General features: G+C 31.5%; 3 protein-coding genes across 3 annotated transcripts; all 3 read left to right on the forward strand.

The window, feature by feature from the left end:
• Positions 1–145: 145 nt before the first annotated feature.
• LOC130802246 (ATP-dependent Clp protease proteolytic subunit 3, chloroplastic-like) lies at positions 146–4,036 on the forward strand. The gene is made up of 5 exons (XM_057666181.1): positions 146–527; positions 1,749–1,863; positions 2,813–2,988; positions 3,409–3,504; positions 3,591–4,036. Exons 1-5 carry the CDS (start codon positions 222–224, stop codon positions 3,852–3,854), a joined length of 957 nt encoding a protein of 318 aa, XP_057522164.1. The 5' UTR covers positions 146–221; the 3' UTR covers positions 3,855–4,036.
• Positions 4,037–4,766: 730 nt separating this feature from the next.
• On the forward strand, positions 4,767–7,775 carry LOC130802248 (uncharacterized). Its single transcript, XM_057666182.1, has 2 exons — positions 4,767–5,223; positions 7,427–7,775. Exons 1-2 carry the CDS (start codon positions 4,938–4,940, stop codon positions 7,579–7,581), a joined length of 441 nt encoding a protein of 146 aa, XP_057522165.1. The 5' UTR covers positions 4,767–4,937; the 3' UTR covers positions 7,582–7,775.
• Positions 7,776–9,105: 1,330 nt separating this feature from the next.
• On the forward strand, positions 9,106–10,819 carry LOC130802249 (uncharacterized). The gene has a single exon (XM_057666183.1). It carries the CDS (start codon positions 9,577–9,579, stop codon positions 10,027–10,029), a length of 453 nt encoding a protein of 150 aa, XP_057522166.1. The 5' UTR covers positions 9,106–9,576; the 3' UTR covers positions 10,030–10,819.
• The last annotated feature ends 2,586 nt before the right edge of the window (positions 10,820–13,405 follow it).

Raw genomic sequence — 13,405 nt, forward strand, 5'->3', positions numbered from 1 at the left:
AAGGACTTATAATCATATGTGAAGTATGAGACATTTAATTTGAATAAGAAAAATAAAATAAGAAGGGAGGTAATATTATTGAATTAAAGTAAATTAATGGAAAAAATATAAAAATAAAAGGATATAAATTCATTCACTTGTTCGCCAATTACCCCAATCCTTAAGAAAATCCTCCATTTTAACTACTCTTGTTTGCCCCACATTCAGCTGCTCAAAGAAAGATGGAAATGAGCAGTTTAACTTTTGCTACACAACCATCTTCAACACCATTGAATTTCTTCAATCATAGTTTAAACCAATTGAAGCCTTCAATTCCATCAATTTCAGTAACAAACACTTTTAATTCATTGAATCATAGCAGAAAAAGATCCATTCTAGTTAAAGCCTTTAATGGGTCATTTGAACACCAAACTTTATCTTCCAATTGGGAATTTACAGGAACAACTGCACCTTATTTGCCCAGATTTGAAGAACTTGATACTACCAATATGCTTCTTCGTCAAAGAATCATCTTTTTGGGGTCTCAAGTTAGCTTCTTTTCTCTTTAATTTTGTTTTTCTTATGTTTTTATTTTGTTCATTTTCAAGAAATTTGTGATATAGATTGTTTCATTGATGAACTTTTAGTGGTTGCCTATGGGAAATTGTTTATTTCTTTGATTTTTTAGGAATTGTGGGTTCTAATTTGATTTTAAAAATGTATGTGACATTATAGTTTATAATTGACTTTTAGGGTTTGCATATAATTAAGGGGTTTTATGCCTTGCCATTGACTATGAAGATTTGATTCTTTGCTTTGTGATATAGATTGTTTTGTTGATGAACTTTTAGTGGTTGCTTATGGGATTTTGTCTAAATCTTTGCTTTGTTAGGAATAGTGGGTTCTAATTTGATTTTTAAAATGTATGACATTATAGTTTATAGATGATTTTTAGGGTTTGCATATGATTAATGGGTTTTATGTCTTGCCATTGACTATAAAGACTTGATTTTGAAGGCAATAATGTGTTAAGAGTGATGGATGATTAGAACAGCAACAATGCCAAAGCCTTAATCCCGCAAGATTGGGGATGGTTACATGAACCAACAAGTTCCGATGTTCGTCTACGTGGATTCTTCTCCCCCGATTCTTCTCCCCCACTTATTTCGATTTTCTACTATCTTAACATATAAATTAAGAATGATGGATAATTATTGAGTAAACTTTGATCATTGATGAATTTTAGGGATTTCATGTGGGAACATTTTATTGATGTTAAAATATGATATTGAGAGGAAAATGTTGGACTAGTAAAATGAATATTGTGTTCAATGGAATTTGAGATGGCAATAGGAAGAGAAACATAAAATGTTATTGGCTTGATAATGTATTCAGGGAAATTTCATATGGGGACCCCAAGTTTTTGGCTTTTCTACAAATGTTTTTTTTAAATCCGCGTGGTGACCTTGAGCTTACTATGATTGTTTTTCGAAAAAATATAGCGTAAAGTTAACAAAAAACTTTTCTTTTGTCTACCACACGAAAAAATTGGAAGGTTCAGGTCACCACGTGGAATAAAGAAAAGATATTTGTTATCATGTAGAAAAGCTGAAAATTCAGGGTTACCGCATAGAATTTCCCATGTATTTATCTTCAAAATTTTTAGCTTCATTGAGAGTCTGAGTAAGGGGGAAAAGTTTCTATTTTTGGTTATATTTGAAGATTACATAGGTAAACAAGTTTAAATCTTGCTATAATGGGGTGTGCAGATTGATGACACTACAGCAGATTTTGTGATAAGCCAGCTCTTACTTTTGGATGCAGAAGATTCTAAGAAGGATATAAAGTTGTTTATTAACTCTCCTGGTGGATCAGTGACTGCAGGTATGACTTGTTAACCATTTTAGCACTGTTTATCTTTTATGTATCATACTCTGGCACTCCTAGTGTCCCCATGAATTTTTCCCGTTGGTCTTGATTTTGCCGATATAAGATAGAAAATAATTGTCGATGTCGTCTTGATCGCGGTAATGGTTGCAATGCTGCATAAGTGGTGTTACGACTCATTCGCGGACATCAGAATGTGAATTGTTAACTTGAGATTCCATTTTATCATACTAATTCAAGTCTTTTGAATGTATATTTAATTCTTTTAGAACTTAATACACATTAAAAAAGATCATTATGTCTAAAATGTAAAAATAACGTATGATGATTGTTAATTTTTTTTAATTTTAAGTTACGTAATGGGGTTTTGCAGAACGGTAAGCTCAAAATCAGTTATAAAGCGCATGTTATGTAAATGTAATAAACTGATTCCACCTTTGTTGTGAATATTAGAAGAATACAAAAATATATATGAGACTAAAAATGGAATTGTAGTCTATTGATGCAATAGGAGGAAAAAGATACACAAGCTTTTGAGAGGCTTGCACTCTCCCGGGACATGAGTTCAAAACCCACAAAATCTGAACAATATACATGATATCTTTCTCTACTCCCACATCCTTTATTTTTACTAATTTCTGTAACTAACTACTCATTAAAATACCTAATATATCACACTACCGATCTTCTGAAGTTCCCGTGTTGATCTCTAATCAGTGTCACATAATTCGCTAATCGCCTCACGAATCGTAAAGCGAAAAAAGCAAATTATGGTCGGTTTTAGGCTATTTTTGAACCATTTTGAGCAAATTGCGATTTTAAAAGGCGAACTAAATAGTGAATTATGTTTCACTTTCTCTGATTTAAGCAAAGAAAAATCAGTTGAGGTAAGATTGTCATGACTTTCAATTAATATCTCCCGCTGCCCTATTCACTATTTTTGTAGGGATGGGAATTTATGATGCTATGAAACAGTGCAAGGCAGATGTATCTACTATATGCATGGGATTAGCTGCATCTATGGGTGCCTTTCTTCTTGCTTCGGGTAGTAAAGGGAAACGTTATTGCATGCCGAATTCAAGAGTTATGATTCATCAACCACTCGGAACAGCTGGTGGAAAGGTACGTACATCCCATCTAGGTGGGATATGGCGCTTAGTCGTATGCAACCTTATCCTTGTTAGCGATAACAAAGAGACTGTTTCCGATTGACCCTTGGTAGCATTCATCATCTGCAACTTCAGATAAATAAGTACGCATGATTTGATGGGGCGTTTTAATATTATAATTCATAATAGTTTAAAACCAAAGAACTATAAATCTTTGGCTACAATGATCGGAATGGACATAAAATGAGTTACGAACTCGCATTGGTTTTCGAGAAATACGCAATTTTTCTATAGCTTTGCTTCTAGCTTACATCTTTTCAGTAAATTCTCTATTCATCATACGTCAATATCGATGCATACTCGTATAATTTCTATTGGTGTCGATTTTCGATGATGGTAGAAATGATTCCCTTATAATTGTATGTACTGTTAGGCAACGGAGATGAGCATACGTATTAGAGAAATGAATTACCACAAACTCAAACTCAACAAAATCTTGTCGAGAATCACGGGAAAGCCCGAGGAGCAGGTTATTCATCGTTCACTTTTAGTTTCGCAATTCGAGAAGTTTTTAACATGATTCATGAATCCCCCCCTCGCGACCTTTGTTTACAGATAGAAATAGACACTGATCGTGACAATTTCATGAACCCGTGGGAGGCAAAAGAATACGGACTGATAGATGCTGTTATTGATGATGGTAAGCCTGGTTTGATCGCACCCATTGGAGAGACAACCGCACCTCCAAAAACAAAGGTGTGGGATCTTTGGAAGATTGAGGGTAGTCGCAAAGCCAAGAAGAATCTTCCCTCTGAGAACAAGATCTTACGGAATGGTTATCCTGGAAGCCAAGGCACTGAGGACCCGAAAATCCTGTAACATTAAAAGGAATCCTCATTTCACTACAAGGCTTCAACCCATTATCCCATATTTGTCTAATTAGGTTTACATTGTTCATTCTAATTTGTAATAGTGATGTAGAACTCTTATTGAGAGATAGAAGTATATGATACTTCGCAATTTTTTGTTGGTGGAAACTGATTTTATTTGTAGTTCTCCTACTCACTTCATCTGTCTCACTAAGATTGCTACATTATGCATGTTAATGTTAGAGCCTTTAAAGTCCGTAATAATCTCAGTAGAACAAAATTAATTATACATACACATACTACACTTTATTTGACTTCTTGTTATATTCTATTTAATTTTTATTATTATTAACTTCAAATTCAAATACTACATCTAATTGACAAAAATTAACCTAATTCATTTGATCCTTTTTTTTCGATTTTATAATATTCGCCACTCACATGTCACAAGTAGAGGCGTCAAACAAAACGAAATTCACTAAAAGCTACCGACTTGTTTAAAAGGGTTTCGCTTGTAAATTTTTTAAAATGGTTGAATCTTTTAACGTGTTGACTAAAACAAATAGCGAATATAACAAACTTAATTCATTGTTTAATGACCTTTATTTTAAACATTTACCTGGAACATCCATTAAAACAATACATATAACCCTAACCAATCGGAACCAACCTAATTTAATCCATTAAGAAGTCGGTTCCATCCAAATCACCCGTTGAACACCTATACTCACAACTCAAATCCGATTTGGGGAAAAAACAAATGACTAATCACTAATTCTTGAATGAGACTGTCTCACGGTGAGGGCTGGCCCAATATACATTGGTTTTAAAATGATCACTTTTACGTTAAAGTGATCAATGATAATTTTAATATAATTACTTTTTACAGTCTTAGATTGATTACTTACAACCTTAAAATGATTACTTATGATCTTAAAGTAATTAATCGAAGAAATAGACTATTATATAAACCCGTCTCATGGTCAGACCGTCAAGACAAGCTAATGACTAATAGAGGTAGAACAAAAAAAACCAAATCCTAAAATCCTTTTACTTCAACCCCAAAAGAAAAGTTAATCGGTACAAATCGAAAATGTCCTCAATTCTATACTTTCTTCCTCACTCATCATCTTGTACACTCAAATTCCAATTAATTAACAAAATTTATCCTCCATTTTCTTTATCAGATTCTTCCTGTTTACTGATCAATTCTCTGAAATTACCCACTGAAAAAACTAATCAGAAAAAACTGAGCAAAATCAAATCTTGTTCAGAATCACAAAGTAAAAATCTCAGAACCTGCAAGAATTGTAAAACCCAGTTCGACCCAGTTCATAATCATCCTCTTGCTTGCCGATTTCATATTGCCCATTTTGGAGGTATTGCTCTCATTTCTGATTTTTATTTTCCATGTGCTGTTCCATTTTATGTGTTCTTGATTGAAAGCTTTAATTTTTTTTGCTTATAGTAGTAGTCACAATTTCTCCATTAATGAGATTGAATATTGGAATTTTTTTAGTGGTGTATATTTGTCTTTTTTTCTTTTCAACATTTTACTTGGGAATTTCATTTAATCATAGTGTGTAGTTGATTTGGTGGTTATATATGTGGAAATGGTTGGATTCTCAATGAATATAACTTTACACAAGACATGACTATTGGCAGTTAGCTTTTTTTTGGTTTTTTTTTTTTTTTTTTTTTTTTGTTGTTTGGTCAGCTGCCGAAGATAATATGTTTTTTTATTGTCTATTAATCTAGTTGTTTTCAGAAATGTTCGATAAACTTTAAGTATTTTGTTATTGGTTATTATTGGAAAAACCTAATAAAGTTAACCTTTTTATTTTATTCGATGAGTTATTTATCAAACACTTTTATACAAACAAAAACCTAAGCTTAAAGTCATTTACCAAACATGTAAGTGATCATTTCAAATAGAAGCTTAAGCACTTGGTTGAACCCAAATATGTTACTCTATCATAAGTTATCACACGAGAGTCATTTTGAGCTAAAAGTGTAGATGCAGACATATCTTCGCATTTTCCACTTGGGGAAAAACGAGGGATGAAGACAGTTGAACATGTGACGCTTTTGACCATAAACAACTTAGCACAAGGTTAAAGCCGATGGTATCTTATATTCTCTATATAAACTATATAGTCTCTCTTTTCTAGAGTTTGAGGATAAATAGTGGTGTGGATAATGCTATTTGAACTAGTCATGTGACTGTTGGGAAATAAGTCACATGTAATTCCACGTTGAAGAATTGGAGAGAAATCAATTAACATATAAGTTTGATGGGCTACTTTTATTACCAGTTGGTTTTAATATAGAACTTCATTAGATTTATGTGCAATCAACTCTTCTCTTACGTGGGTCTTGTGTACAAGCCCAAATTTATCATTGACAAGTAAAAGAAGGCCTAATTTCTTCTTTCAAGCGATGATCTGGTTGCTTGGAGATGTTTTGTTGGAGTTGCTTGGAAAAAAAATACCTTATTCTCTTTAGGAGCAAAACATATACCAATGCAAATGCTTATACAACAGCTTTACCCTTTTCATCTTGGTATATACTCCTAAAATAAAGGGTACTTGTATTAGCTCTTGCTTTGATAAACTACCATGCTCATTCCATTGATGTTTTCTTTGTTTCTTATTTGCTGGGGCGGTGGATGTAAACTCTTCGTTGTTCTGTGTCACATGATTCGTTAATCGCGAATCGATAAAAGCGAATTATGGTTAGTTTTAGGCTATTTATAAACCATTATGAGCGAATTGCAAATTCAAAAGACGAATTAACTAGCGAATTATGTTACACTGGTTGTTACCGGAAATAAGTAGTCAAGTGGACATAGAGCACCCGATAAGTAGTGTTATGCTTTATGTATCACATTTAAGAAACTGAGATATATGTATCACTCCGGCTTCTTCACTCTGTGTAGGTCGTTTGGTGTTTAACGGGAGAAATGGCAAGGAGAATTATTTGTGTTCATGTTGTTTGCTTGTTTTCTAAAGGTGTGAAAATCTTATTTTAAACACGAAAGTGTTATTTCTTGTTATCGAGATTCATCATTTATGTTAGAGGACTTGCTACCCCTACCCATAGTGCAAAAACAAGGTCGCATAACCTTATCACGATCGTATTGTAAAGATTTTTGAGTTTACCGCGACTAAAATATAGTAACAATTCCAGCCAACAGTCATACAGACCCTAAGTGTAGGATAAATATTAATGTATAACGGCTTCATTTCTCCTTTCGTTCATATGAATTTCTGTAACATAATTCGCTTTTTGAATTCGTAACTCAAATTTGCCCAAGAATAACCAAAAACGGAACTATAATTCCTTTTTCGATTTGTAATTCGCGAGGACATTAGCTAATCATGTAATACTGATATAGATTAACACAATACAAAGTGTACTCCTGGTATCCCAAGTTTACTTGAGTAACACTAACTGTATTCATTAAGGTTTGTTAAGCATATCTATGATGTCTTATTTTGGCTGCCCTCCTTCATTTTGCTTTCTTAACTTGAATTTGCGCCTTTTAATGCCGCTTGCTCGTCTCATCACCTTACTATGCAGGGGAGACAAAGAGGAAGTTTGAGAGCGTATACACAGGCGGTACGTTAGATACCCCAAACTCGGGCCAAGTTTTCCAGTACTGGCATTGTTGTGGATCTGAAGACCCATTCGACCAAGGATGCACTTCAGCCCCACATTCATCCTACGATGATTGATAGATAACACTTGCCCGTTGAAAGATCAAGTCGTTAATTTTTCCCGTTTCTCTTCACATTCAATTTTCACTTATTCAAATGCGTAAATCTCTTGTATCATATATTCATATGTTGCGTTTGAAGAACCAAAGGAAATCATAAACAAAGTCACAACATTGTATGCTGTGAATTTTAAAACTCCATTTTCATTCCTACACTAGATGTCTATATTTGCTTTTACTTTCGTTTATGTACGATTAGTGGTTCTCGTTTAGTCGGGCTTATACCATTAACAAGTGACTTGTGCTTCGAGTCGCCTACCAACTTTTTTTTGGATCCACTACTATTGCTGCCGTATCCTCCTTTATTAGTATGAGTTGCCGTCTTCCTTCTCTAAACATACTCTAATCATAGTTTCTTATGAACGAGATATACTGGATACGATGATAATGATGATTGTTACTCGAGCATAAAATCAAGTATAAGAACTTTAAAGTATTATTCAAAGTTCTATAGAATATATGAATACATCAATGATCATTGATCAAGTTTCATCTAGTAGCATTCCCTTTCTAGATGATAGGAAGAAAATTTCAATTTGTTTGACTTTAATCATTGAGAAGGGTATTGGAATCATTCAGCTTTAGGGCTACTTTTATGACAATTCTATTGGGTACGTCCTTGATTGCATATACAACAATGATAATGTTAAAGTCTTGGTTACAAAAGATTGAATTGACTAGATAAGCTAAATAAAAATTAGTTGTAGTTGTCTATATTTTAATGGTGGGATCTATCATTTCCTCTTACTTTTATTGTTTCCTTTCTATTAGTTCTTTGTTTACCTTTTAGTGTCCTTAACCTTTTGCTTTTATCGTTTCCTTCCTATTAGTTCTTTGTTTTCTTTTTGTAATGGTTCTACTTTTATTTTTATAGGCATTTAAGTTATCTTTCACGTGTAATTACGTTCTTTTATCTTTCTCGAGTCGGGGGACTCCTTTGACCGCGCTCTCCTTTATGGGTATGAGTTGTCGCCGTCTTTCCCTCTTCAAACCCTGACCTTAGTTTTCTATAAGTGGGATATACTGAGTAGGATAATGATGATGATCTATCATTTCCTCTCCTAAATCTCATTCCCAAGGCGATTGTCTCTTTAACATAAACGACTAATACTACCATAAATTATAAACAAAAAATTAAATTGCAACTCAACTATCATTATAAGATTTCTAATATATTAAAATGATCGAATCATAATTTAGGCGTGAATTATCTCGGCAATAATTACTTTGTCTCATAATATTATATTAATAAATAACAGAACTATTTGAATTGTATAGATATATTAATAGAGAGTGAATATATGGATAAGAATAAAAAAATAGTGAAAAAATTTTCATAAAAAACTGTGGCAAAGTAAAATTAAACGGATTAAAAAAAAATTCTGCCTAAAAATGTTTGTTGCTTATCCTTGATCTGAAGCTCAGATAAAGAAGGAGGGTGAGCGGTAGGCTAGTACTAACCACCTCAGTAAAATTTTGTCACTTTCCATAAAATTGATATATTAGTTTATATAGTCGATGTTAATCTTTTAAAATTATAACTCTAACTTAGTTATTGTTAAAAAAAGTGCGATAATATCTATATCACGAGAAGACTGAGACATTATATTGGGGTTTCCATAATCACCGTCGTGGTCATTCACCATGTGATATCTTGCCGACTTTCCGCGTACTAAGGAGCCTTCTTTCTATGTTCAAATAATTTGTTTCTTGGTATTTGCCCATTCATTTCCATGAAAAACTAACCCATATTCTTCTTAATTACGCCAAACCGCCGTCTTTAACTACCATCAACTATATCTAGATACAAGTAACATAAATCACATTTCAACAAGCATAGCACGTGTCATCTTTTCATTGGCTACAACTTCTCTTGTCCTCCTCCTATAAATTAGGACAAGTTCCATCAAACTAATCATAAGTTCACAACAAACACATCAAACATTTCATCAACATGAACACTACAAGTCTTGCCAAAATTAGAAACCCTCTCTACAAATCCTCTCCTTTCAACAAAAACACTATCCATTTTTCAAAAAACAACAAAATTCATCGTGTTAACTTCATATCATCAGCTCTTAGAAGAAATAACTCGTATGGGTCTCAATCTGAAGGGCGTATAGTAGACGAAAATATGATCGTTTTAAGAAAAAGAATTCATGAAATGAAGATGGTCGAGAGAAATTACGAGCCTCCTAAAGAATGGATGGAATGGGAGAAGCAAATTTATACTCAATATGATGAGTATATTGTCATGGTTTTAGGTTTGATACAAGCTCAATTGATGGAAACAAGACCAAGTGTTGCCCTTGGTGCTTTGGCTTTGCTTACTTTGAGTGTGCCCACTTCTTTAATTTTGCTTGCTAACCACATTGCTCAAACTACTAATACTATCTTTAAGCTATAGTAATTATGTTTTAATCATTTTAGATCTAGGAAATGCACATGATGTCTATTTATTTAAGTGACTTTAAGTAATATATTAGGGGTTGATTAGGCCACAATTTTTAATGCCCAACTCTTGAGTATTTTAACTAGACTAGATTATATATATGTAATTCGTTGAATATCATCATCGTGATCGTATTCAGAGTTTTTCCGATAATTTGTTATAAGTATAATATTATTAGTTCTTTTAATTAGTAATTGCATTTTATTCTATTTGAAGCTATATGGGGATTCCTTATGAGCATCGCCATAGAATCATGTACTCCGTATTATATTTGGTTTTTGTTCCATATGCTTCTAACTTGTTTTATTGGATGGTAATAAATTATAGAGCTAATTTTGAGTTGAATTGATACTTCTATTGATTTTATGCTCTATTGGATGGTAATTAGACAAGAATTTGTGACATGTTTTGTGATAAAAGTTTAATAATCAACTGCAAGTATAATGGTATACATAAATTTTTGTATGAGACAGTTTCACTGTGAGATGTACTCTAATATGGGTTAAATAAGCCAACTAATACAAATCCTTAGCATATAAGCTTTTTATTTTAAGTTCGTTTCACTAAGAGACAGTCTCTCACAAGAGTAACTCAATGTAAATGAAACTAGATGGATAAGAATTTTTTTGAAATTTAAATGCAACACTAATGCAAGATTAGATTTATAGCTGTAGTGGGCTGTGGGCCGATTCAGCCCAACTTGAAACTCCACAAAACCAACACACATCCAGCACATTGAGAAACAAGGCAGTTATTGATTTCATTGATTGGTTTGACCAGTTAAAAGCTTGATATTTAAATTTAAATGTTTTAAAAAACTAATGACTTATTTTGTAACAATATATCTAAGTTTGTCTCTAATAATTTTTAGATAAATCTAATATTAAAATAATTAATATCTTCATAGAGGAGCAATTAAGTAGTTTCTTTGATTTTCGATAGGTTTTGACTTGATATGGTTACAATAAATATATTCAATGAATGTTATGTATAATAACTCCTATATAATTCAACAAAAAATCTTTTTTTAGGTGCAATTGAGTAATTAGGGGGTTTCAAACTATATAGATATAGCTGATAGTCAACTTTCAGGCGTTGACTTTTGAGCTCAAATGGCATAGTCAACGCCTGAAAGTTGACAAAAGTCACTGGAAAATGATTTAAGGTGTTTTTTAAATAAAAAGTCTCTTGTTTTTTTATAAAAAAAAAATTTTAAAAGGTGTTTTTTTACAAAAAACTGGTTTTATATGGTGTTTCTTTGCAAATTTTCCTTCTATATGTTACTTATATAATTTTTAGGGCTAACTTTATTTTTATTACACTAGAAAACTTACTTACTCTAATTGAAATAAGACTCGATTCTCAACCGTGCTTATTATTAGGACTAGCCAATTATCAGCTCTCATTGAGCTTAGTTTCAGTCATTTTGAAAATTTAATTCTCTTATGGCAAAAGCTAATGAAAGATAAAAACAATTCATTCGTTCTCTTTTATTATCCATTCGGATCTTATAGTGATTTTCTCAGTTGGAAGAAATATAATGACATTATTACACTAATTTAACCAATAAAATTATACTTTTTTCATTATTTTACTCATTTTTGATTGTATCTAATGTGTAATTATATCATTATTTATCTTAATTTCTTCTCAAATTTCATATGAAAAGATAAAAAATAAACGGAAGAGAGTATAACATATTAATTTACTATATAAGTTTTTTTGGTAATTTAACATTTAATAATTATTCTTCAATATTCTAAATATGCCAAACAGTTTTCTATTAATAATTTCTTTTACTTTTCTCATTGTAACATATTTTCAAACAATAATTAGGCAAAGGTTGAGCACATTTCACTCATAAAATATACTATTTTCAAACACATTCTAAACTAATCCAATTTCCATAATACTCATATTAAAAAACACAACCTTAAATGAAGAAAAGATAACCATTTACAATAACTACAAATTTCATAATTATCAAAATGATGAATCAAATTAAATTTTTAGTAGGTATCATTGTAATTAACATGTTAATTACACTTTTATTTTCGCTAAACGTTAACACAAACTCAGAAGGGCTCATACCTGGGTTAGGGTTGGTACCCGACCGCGATGCTAGGGTTGTTAATGCATTAGGCCAAGGGGATGATCTTTATGTACATTGTAGAAGCAAGGATGAAGATTTTGGGAAACAAACCCTAAAATATGGGAAATATCATGAATATAAAGTAGATAAAAAAACAGAAAATATTGTTTGTGGCTTTGAATTCAATAAGAAGTTACATACATTTGAAATATATAATGCAAAAAAATATAAAGATCAATGTGGGGAGAAATGTTGGTGGATGATTAAAGAAAATGGACCATGTATGTTTGATATGGTAAGCAAGTCTCACATTTATTGTGTTGGTTTTAATGGTGATAAAAATTAATTATTTACCATAAATTAATTATATTCATTATACTATTAATTAGGATTATTTAATTTTTGTTGCAAAATAATTAGGACCCTAATCTACATTTGATTTGTTGTAATTAAATGGGGTTCCTTTGATAATTATTGTATAGTTTTGTTTATATTAAGAATTGTATAATTATCTCATCAATTTAATAGTAGAGTTTTTTCTTATTTTAAAGAGAGTAATTATTTTAATCTTTAAATTGCTTGGACAAGTGTTGGAATTATTTGACTATGATTTTGATAAAACTATTGATTTCTTATCAATAAGTCATCCTCTCGTTTAATTACTGCATTGATTGTATTTGGCAAATGATATTTCAACTAGCTTTAGTTTTGATTGGATTTTATTTAATGATTTATTCAATTAAAAATGTTTTGTTGATGATCTTTTAATGTCACTTAAAAAGGTGGCTTTTAAGCCAAAATTTAAAACTATGTAGTTTATTTATACTACTGACTTAACAGCCAGCAAAAAATTCAATACTACAAACTTAAAAAAAAAAAACAACTAAACATAAATTGGCAAACCGCTAAAATGGACCCCTTGATACAATTTGTAAACATTTGAATACCGCATCTACCACTCTATCATTTGGACACCTCACCTACTACTCTAACACTTAATTGAGGTGTACATTTGGAAGTTGAGGCGAATTTCATGTATAATATTTAGAGTTAAATTAATTTTAACTCTTATGTGCACATAAATATATTGACGATTTAATTTGATTTTACATTAGAGTTATTTACTATCTCTGAAAAATAAAAAAATATATAGAATAAAAGTTTACCGCATAGAGAAAGTCCATAGATTATGAATAAAAAAAGTAAATCCTTACTCAAAACACAAGTTGGTATAGATTT

This window comes from Amaranthus tricolor, chromosome 16 (assembly GCF_026212465.1).
Source record: "Amaranthus tricolor cultivar Red isolate AtriRed21 chromosome 16, ASM2621246v1, whole genome shotgun sequence".
NCBI classification, from domain to species: domain Eukaryota; kingdom Viridiplantae; phylum Streptophyta; class Magnoliopsida; order Caryophyllales; family Amaranthaceae; genus Amaranthus; species Amaranthus tricolor.